The sequence below is a fragment of the Bidens hawaiensis genome, unplaced genomic scaffold (assembly GCF_021521415.1).
Source record: "Bidens hawaiensis isolate Kalapana, Puna unplaced genomic scaffold, B.hawaiensis_p1.1 tig00012058_1, whole genome shotgun sequence".
NCBI classification, from domain to species: Eukaryota; Viridiplantae; Streptophyta; class Magnoliopsida; order Asterales; family Asteraceae; genus Bidens; species Bidens hawaiensis.
In genome coordinates, this window is record NW_027491969.1 from 315,843 (window position 1) to 325,339 (window position 9,497).

A 9,497-nucleotide genomic window follows, 5' to 3' on the forward strand; every position below is an offset into this window, starting at 1 on the left:
CTGTAACAATTACCCCCTAAACCGGATCTAAATCAGAAACGAACCCGCGGCTCTTTCTCGCTTCGTCTTCTCGTTTTTCTGGCAGCTTCTAGTCATGGTGGTACGAGTTGTTGCTCTTCCGATTGGTCTTGCAGGTCTCGATATTCAGATTTGGAAGGAAGAGATCCGTGGTTGTTGGTTCACAATAGGGATTCCAAGTTAGGGTATAGGGTTTTTGCAGGAAGATGGTGAAAAGATGATTCGTGGGTGGCGATGGGGGGTGGTTGGTCGGAAAATTAATTAATGGTGAGGAGGCGGTGGATTATTGGTCCTCCGAACTAGTTAGGAGCTCCTCTACGCCAGAGATGTGGTGAGTGACGGTGATGGCTGAAGAAGAAAGGGGGTTGGTTTGGTGGTGGTGGTGGTGACGTCGGTAGAGGTGGCGGTTTCTGACAATGATGGTGGGTTTTTAAATTACGGTGGTAATGATGGAGGGAGGGAGAGGGGGGGGGGGGGGAGAACTCAGAAGCTTGTTTACCATATTTTATTTAGTTTCTTTTTCTAATAATATATTTAATTTGTTTTTTAATTGTAATTACTTACATAGTATGCGTAAAAAGACTTAAATGCCCTCACATGACAAGACTTAATGGGGTTTTCGGATGCCATTTAGTCTAAAGGACGAAAATCAAACAAACATACCATGTAAAGGACACCGCCTGCAAATAAACTTTTTAAAGGATCTGATCCATAAATCGCAAATGTTTAAAGGACAAAATTTGTAATTCTGTCATATTTTTAATCATTTTGTTTAATTTATAATATATAATAAACTTACCAAATCTTTGGATAGTGTTGTATTTTTTGAAGATCTATGTCTCGAGTAATCACGATGCAAACTGGTATGCTTGGCTAATGCCTCAACTGTGCCTAGGATTCTATCTCAAACCTCTGGTCTCATTAAATCAAACAAGAAAATTATACATTATCACTAAAATGTCAGATAATCTCTAAAGTAACAATTATAAGATATGATAATGTATAATTTTGATCATTTCAGAACCACAACAAGTTTTAATTCTTCAATTTGATGTTCTTCAATGAAAAAACAGCAAACTAAAACAAAAAAATATATTAAAAAAACTTTTAATGTATCTACATACAACATTACCTACTGATCAAATCATATTTCACAGTAATGCCTTCTAAGGGGTGGGATCAAGTGAAAACTACTTTTGAAGAGAAAATTTAAAAATTCCTAAAAAATTATTTTTAACTTTTAAAATTTTTTTTTTGAAGTTTCTTTTTTTTTTCCATTACTTTTATATGTTGTTATTGGTTAAAAAAAACTTGTATGTAACCTCGTCTGTGTAGTGCACATGTATAATAGTGTGCATTGCATATATGCAAAAGTGTTATATTGCATAGAATACAACACTATTGCGTATATTTGATACAACACTATTGTATATATGCAATATAAGACTAATACGCACATCGAATTCACATTAGTACGAATGTGTAATACAACATTAACGCACATGTGCACTACATCGACTTTTATTTTATTATTTTTTTTGCATATAATACAACACTACTATACAAATACAATACACAAATATTGAATATATGCAATTAAACACTATTGAAATTAAAAATATATAGTAATACACATGTATAATACAACGGTATCGCACAGTAATACGTATGTGCATTACAACGGATTTTTTTTTAGTTTTTTTAATTTTTTTCGAGTAAATGGTAAGAAAATATAAGAATAATGGCAAAAACAGAAATTTGAAATTTTTTTTTTTTGTAATTAAAAATAATTCTTTAGGAGTTTTTAAGTTTTCTCTCTAAAGATGAGTTTTCTCTTGATTCTCTCTCTGCTATCTAATGTTATTTTCTATAACTTTAAGTCATATAACATCAAGGAGGTGTTTGGATGTGTATATGTATAATATACCTTGTGAACTGAATCTACAACAAAAGAGAATAAAATATTCAATATTCAATAATGATTGATGATGGATAGAAATAAAGAATGTTTTGTTACCTGTTTGACCCTAAATTAGGGTTCCATAATTTAGGAATCTTCAATTTGAACAATGGAGCTTGACTACTGTTGAATGAAGGCGGCTAACTGTGCTGCTACCAGCTTAATTAGCTTTAAGAAACCTTCACATGTCAGATTGTGACTTGCTTCTACTACAAATCGACCTTTGAGAGTGATTTCATGGAGTACTTCAAACGAATATGTACACCCTTGATTTCGTTGCTTGACAAATGGAAATATCGAAATAAAAAACCCAAAATGAGAAGTCGGACAGTGTTGGTGGTTAGACGCTTAAGATTCAATAGGAAACACAGCCTCAACCCTAAAAGCTATGAATTTGAATTGCCCGGCCTATTTCCCAATATTCATCAAAACACCGCCAACCTTTTCTATGCAACACTAGATTGTAAAGTGTTCTTTAAAAGTTGTAAAACTCTTAATTTCAAAAGTTTTAGTGAAATGACTATTCTATGTTTAATGAAACGCAGAGATCCATAGTTTGTTTCTCAACCAGATGGATTTGTTACATGGGGAGCAACAAGAAGAGGTCTTTGTTTCTCAACTAGATGGATTTGTTAAATGCGGGGAAGAAAGACATGTTACCCGTCATGTGGTTACTCGTGCCGTTGTCTAGGTACCATTCATCACCATCTTTGGACTCATAGTTTTCGTATAACCTTCTTTTCATTCAAGAACACCGTTTCTTGAACACTCTTCATCATAAACAAAGCAGGATCCCTTGTCTCGGATGCTTCTGCTAACTTTGCTTCACCTTGAACTTTTTATTTCCGGTTGGCGCACTTGTGGGCAAAGTGTCCAAACTCATCACATCGATAACACTGAACCTTTGAGAGGTCCCGGGTTTTGCCTTTATGTTCACGGATTTCATGGTTCATGGCGTTTTCTTGATGACCGCGGTTTTGACCCATCCTGTGACACCTCATCTTCGCCCTCCTCCACGTCCACGACCTCCATGAGTGGACTCACGATCATTGTACCGACTACTTAAGGATTCAGAATTTTGAAACATAAGCTTACCTTGGGTTTCGAAATGCATGTCTTCTTCCCGAATCCGCTTCTTGTATGCTTTTAAACGTCCCACCACGTCTTCAAACCCAACAGTTTTGAGATCCAAAGTTTGTTCAATAGAGGCAACAATTTGAATAAACTTTCTTCGGGTAGGCTTGAAAGGAACTTCTTGACCATCTTAGTTTCCTCAATCATCTCTCCTAAACTCGCCGCCTCCGACGCCATACACGAGAGTTTCGCCACAAACTCATCAATGGTCTCCGTCTCTTTCATCCTCATACCATCAAACTCGTTCATGAGAGTTGACAATCTTGCTTCATTAACCTGATCAGCCCCCAAATTACGCGTCTTAATCGAGTTCCAAATCTCCTTTGCCGACTCAAGATTACCCAATTGCATGATTATCGCTTCCGGGATCGACTGATAAATCAACGCAATCGCGATGTTATCTTTATCATAATCGGTTGCACCCGGATCAATGGTATCCCAAACCTTATGAACTTAACAATCGTGTCTCAAGAAATATTAAGTTTGGTGATGACTCTTATGTTGATATAAATGGTAAGGGGTCGATTTTATTTGAGGCTAAAAGTGGTGAACATCGTTTGCTTACGGATGTTTATTTTATACCGATTCTTCGAAGCGATATTATTAGTCTCGGTCAAGCCACAGAACACGGGTGTGATATTCATATAAAAGATAACTACCTTACGATGTTGGGCAAGGTAGGTTGTTGATGATGGTGACTCATTCCCCTAATCGGCTATATCGGATATAATTAAAGATTGGTAAACCAGTTAGTTTACTTAACCGAATTGAAGAAACAAGTTGGTTGTGGCATGCTAGGCTTGGTCACTTGAACTTTGAATCGATTAAGCTAATGGCTCGGAGGGAGATGGTTGAAGGAATGCGTGGCGTTACCCATGAAAACAAGTTATGTGAATCTTGTTTGGTCGGGAAGCAAACGAGGCATTCCTTTCCTAATTCGGCAGCTTTTAGGGCAACTCGAGCTCCAGAAATTATACACGGTGATCTATGTGGACCGATTACCCCTCCAACAATAGCGGGTAACAGGTACATGTTTGTTGTAATCGATGATTACTCACGATTTGTTTGGATGTATTTGTTGAAGGCTAAAGATGAGGCGTTTGAAGCTTTCAAGAAGTTTAGTTGGTTGAAAGGGATGTCGGGAAAAATATCAAGACATTTCTTACCGACCGAGGTGGTGAGTTTACCTCACATGAGTTCAACCAGTTTTCTGACATGGAAGGCATTCGAAGACATCTAACAGCACCATACACACCGCAACTAAACGGGGTGGTTGAAAGACGGAACTGAACCGTATTGGAGATGACACGGAGTATGTTAAAAGCAATGGGTGTTCCAAATTACTTATGGGATGAGGCAATCCGACATGTAACGTACATCGAGAATCGGATTCCTACTCGTGCCCTAAAAGAGAAAACGCCATACGAGATGCTAAAACAAAAGAAATCGAACATTGCTCATCTTAAAGTATTTGGGTGTGTGGCATATGCAAAGATAGTGGGCACTCACTTGAAAAGGTTCGAAGACCGTTCAAGGAGTTTAGTGCATATCAAAGTTGAGACCGGGTCCAAAGCTTGCCGGTTGTTCGATCCGAAGACCCAGAAGGTTGTGATAGCTCGTGATGATGTTTTTGACAAGAAGAAGACGTGGGTTTGGTCTAATTCGGGTCTAACCAATGAAGAAACGGAGCTAGGACTGGGTTTGTTTTGGGTTGATTGGAATGGGGTTATTGATACCGGAGTTGGGCAAGCTGTAATCGAGCCTATGGGAAGCAACAGCATTAGCGACGAAAATTCAGCTTTGTTGCCAGATTCAGAAACTGAACCAGCGACAGCTTCAGTTACTAATTCAGACAGCCCATCAGTACCTTTAGCGACATATTCTGATACTCTGGTCGCTAATTCCAGCAACTCAGCAACCAGTTAGCGGCACCAGCAACAATTGGTTTAGCGACAGCAGCACTTAACGAACCAGAAATTAACCTACGAAGATCTACACGTATTTCGATCGCACCGGTTAAGTTCAATGATTATGTCTTATGTTCGGAAGTGGAGGACATCGAACTTATTTTGTTAGAAAAAGGTGAACCAAGGAATTTTGGTGAAGCAAAATCCAAGCCGGAGTGGATAAAGGCTATTAAAACGGAACTCGAATCCATTAAAAGAAACGACACATGGAAGTTGACTGAGTTACCGAGAGGAGCTAAAGCTATCGGATTGAAATGGGTTTTCAAGGTGAAAAGAAATGCAGATGGTTCGATTAATAAATATAAAACAAGATCGTGGCAAAGGGTTATGTGCAATAACCCGGAGTCGATTTTGATGAGGTCTTTGCTCCGGTGGAGAGGCTTGAAACCGTACGTATGCTCATTGCCATTGCAGCTACTGAAGGATGGCAATTATATCATGTGGATGTAAAGTCAGCATTGTTAGCAGTGGAGCACATTAGTGGCAAGGAACAGTGAGTTGACATTCTTACGAAAGCACTTGCTAGAATCAAGTTTGACGAGATAAGAAGATTGCTCAGCATTGAAGATCTCCTAGTTTCGAGTCGAAAAGTAGGGGGTGATTGTTGGTAATTTCCATCTTATTAGGCCCGTCACTTGTAGGTGACCGGGTTAGACCTATTAGGCCTATGAAATTCATAAATGATGTAATGGGTTTATGGGGTTACAATTGGGCTTTACTTATTGGCCAAATTAAGGTCTCCCTATATATACATAGCCATGTTAGGGTTATTGTATGGTGAGAGGGATTATTGTATTCAAGTTTTGAGCTAGTTTCTTTAGTATAATAATACGTGAGGTTTACCCTAAATATTGTGTGCTCGCTTGTGTTTCCGTTATCAATTCGTTCTTGAGCTGTGGTAGTGTAGTGTTATTGATCTATGTTGTAGGCGAGATGTTGGTTATGGGTGGCTATGGTGGTGGTGGGCGTGGTCTTGACTTGCAGGAGCTATCAAATATGATTTAAAGAAATAATAAAATGAACAAATTGGTAAAAAGACAGAAATGCCCCTCAATTAACGATCAAACTTAACAGGAGTATCAAATTGGATGTAACTGGCAAGAAATTAGAAACCTTGATGATACAGTTGCACAAAATAAACTATTTGAACAAAAATCGCATAATTGACCAAACCTCACGATCGATTTTGAAACTTCACTCTATTGAAATTAAAGATTCCCACTTAAACTAAATGGTTTGAATTCAATGAAGGAACAAATTAGATCAGTCATATTTTCTACTTAAAATAAAGTTTCCTGCAGAATAACAAATTTTCCTATGACATGCCAGACTGTTAGTAGATTTTAAAGTTCACGTCTACGACTAATATCAAAAAGAAACTCAACACAATAATTTGATTTTACTATAAACAGATTACAAACAAAAAAAAAAGAAAAAGAAAATCAATCTTGGAATATATATATAAAGAAAATACGATTAACCATGATGATATGTAAATCATCATATCAGGCACTTTCAACGGCGGGTTTATTAAATCATTTTAAATTTCACAATAGCTCAAAATAATATTAACTACGGAAAGGCCTCGATAATAGACTGAAGAGCAGGAATCTTGATGATATTGTGACGACCAAAGCCTCCTTCCTCAAGTAGTCTCTTCCATTCCCTTTCGGTCCGTTCTCTTCCACCCGAAAAGTGAGCAAACATTACTAGATCATATGTCACACGCACGTCGTAAAAAATATCACGTGTTATAGGTTGTCGAACAATGTCCACGATAATAAGCTTTCCACTTTCTTTTGATAATGCTTTTCGACAGTTTTGAAGTATCTTAATACAATCATCATCGCTCCAATCATGTAAAATCCACTGACAGAAAGGCAAGAACTACTAAATATATTCGGTTGAACAACTAGAGTTAAAATAATTTCATAAAGAAAACTTTACCTTCAAAAATATTGTTTCAGTTGGAGGGATATACTTGAACATGTCCCCAGCAACATGTGTAATATTCCCATCATATGTTGGTGCAGTGGATATAACATGTGACAGATCAAAGTTGATACCTTTAAGATGTGGATACGCCTTCACGATCTCAGATATTGCGGTCCCAATACCGCCCCCAACATCCACCACGCTTCCTTTCAAACCAAGAAACCCATCTTTATAATTCGAAATGATCGCATCCATGGTGATTTTTGTGGTGCACGCCATACCCTCGTTAAAAACCTTATTAAACTCCGAGTTAAGCAAGCAAAAATCAAACAACTCTTCTCCATGAGCGGCTTTAAAAGCTGAACCACCTTCTTTAATTGATCGACTCAACACGTGCAAAGGCAAATTAATAATTGGGTTCGTCCGCAACATAACTAGTGGTGCTAATGTCACATTGGTGTCACATAAAAGCCATTTTGAACAATAGTTTAGCGAGTAAACCGGCTTGTCGGATTGAACAATCATATCGAACACCTTTCGATGGACCAAGAACATCATGAGCCGTCTTAGCCCATCAATGTTTACCGATGGGGAGTCAATCGCGGTTGAGATTTCAGACAGTGTGGTCGGGCGTCCATGATTGTTTATTATGTCAGCAATGCGGAGCTCAACGCAACATCTTATAGCCATGCCATCAAGAGCACCATATAAGTATTGCAATATTTGAGCTTGGCCTCTCAGCATGGCATCAATATTTTGTTCCATCCGAAACTTGCTCTCTTCAATGGAGTTATGTGAAGAGACATATTTATATACCCAAATCTGCTCAGATCTTCATTTATTTTAGGTAATCTTTTTGGGATCATTTATTTTATTTAATCTTTTTGGGATCTTCATTTAGTTATTTAATATTTTTGTTGCTTGTTAGGTTGATGGTATTTTTTTATGTCTTTCGTGTTATTTGATGTTTGAGCGTTTCACAAAATTGGGGGGTTGGTTTTGAAGTTTGGCTCGCAATTGCTTTGGGTGTTATTTGATGTTTGAGCGTTTCACAAAATTGGGGGGTTGGTTTTGAAGTTTGGCTCGCAATTGCTTTGGGTGTGATTTCCCGTCCATCTTTGCTTTTTCTGTGGGTGACTTGTTGGGGTTACATGAAAGGCTCCAATATGGAAAAGAGAATGGTGCAATCGGTTATTATGTTTGCAATTTTGCATCTTGATCTATTTGGAAAGCTTGGAATGATGTTATCTATAATAACAAGAAGGCGGTTGGTGAATTGTTCAGGAGATCAAGATATTAAAATTTCTTTGAATTAAGAACCAAACTAATTAAGTTTAATTTCTTAGTGGAGTCCAATTGGACAAATTAAAACTATTTGGAAAGCTTGGAATGATGTTATCTATAATAACAAGAAGGCGGTTGGTGAATTGTTCAGGAGATCAAGATATTAAAATTTCTTTGAATTAAGAACCAAACTAATTAAGTTTAATTTCTTAGTGGAGTCCAATTGGACAAATTAAAATGTTGTGTAATTTGCTTTGGTTGTTCGTGGATTTGTTTGATTGTGTTCTAGCATCTCACTAATTGTTTTGTTGTTTGACTTTCTTTGAAGAAAACTAAATATTATGTAGTGTGTAGTCTCAGGATAATGAATCCATGCAACCCATTTTTGACAAAACTTTTTACTTTTAATACGCTTTTGTTTTTTGTTAGGTCAAAAATATTAATTATTCAATTTATGATTATCAATAACTTTATTTTACAACATCATTATTATTATTATTATTGTTATCATCTTTTTATGTAGTTAACATTATTCAAAATTTTTATTATTAAGCAAAACACATTTGGTTGTGATTAGATGGCTTCCAGGTTAAAGTGGATAAATATATTTTATTTGTTTGCCTTTATCTTGGGTATTATAGTTTTGTCTTGGTAGGTTTTGGAATCTCAAGTAGGGGATCATGCAATGGAAAGAGTTAGTTTCGCATGTGAAGTTTGCCGAATTCCGTGGCATATGCTTGATGAATGCCCCGAGTATCGGAAATTGCGTGAGAAAGTACTAAGGAGAGTATATCAATTGGATGTTTGTTACGATGATGTCCAACAATATTGCACGTCCTTTGATACACCTCCACCAAATTATCAAGGATATCATCAACTAGAGAAAGGTTACCGGTATGGGAAGTTTTGCTGAATTTCGTTGCATGTGCTTGATGAATTCCCTGGGTATTGGAAATTGCATGAGAAAGCACCAAGGAAAGTACATCAATTGGATGTTTATTATGCTGATGTCCATCCATCTTACCCGTCCTTTGATTCACCTCCACCAAATTATCAAGGATATCGTCAGCCAGACATAGGTTACCAGTATGGGGATGATTTGGATTATGATAGTGAAAAGACTTCGAGACATCAAGTTTCTCAAATTACCATGATGAGAATGATTACTACTACCATGAATACTCTCACCCGAAATGCGA

The 9,497-nt window shown here is 37.1% G+C and overlaps 1 protein-coding gene across 1 annotated transcript; it reads right to left on the reverse strand.

The window, feature by feature from the left end:
* Window positions 1-6,651: 6,651 nt before the first annotated feature.
* Window positions 6,652-7,758, reverse strand: LOC143539838 (xanthohumol 4-O-methyltransferase-like). Its single transcript, XM_077033039.1, has 2 exons — window positions 7,027-7,758; window positions 6,652-6,948 (listed from the first exon to the last, which is right to left on the reverse strand). Exons 1-2 carry the CDS (start codon window positions 7,756-7,758, stop codon window positions 6,652-6,654), a joined length of 1,029 nt encoding a protein of 342 aa, XP_076889154.1.
* Window positions 7,759-9,497: the final 1,739 nt, after the last annotated feature.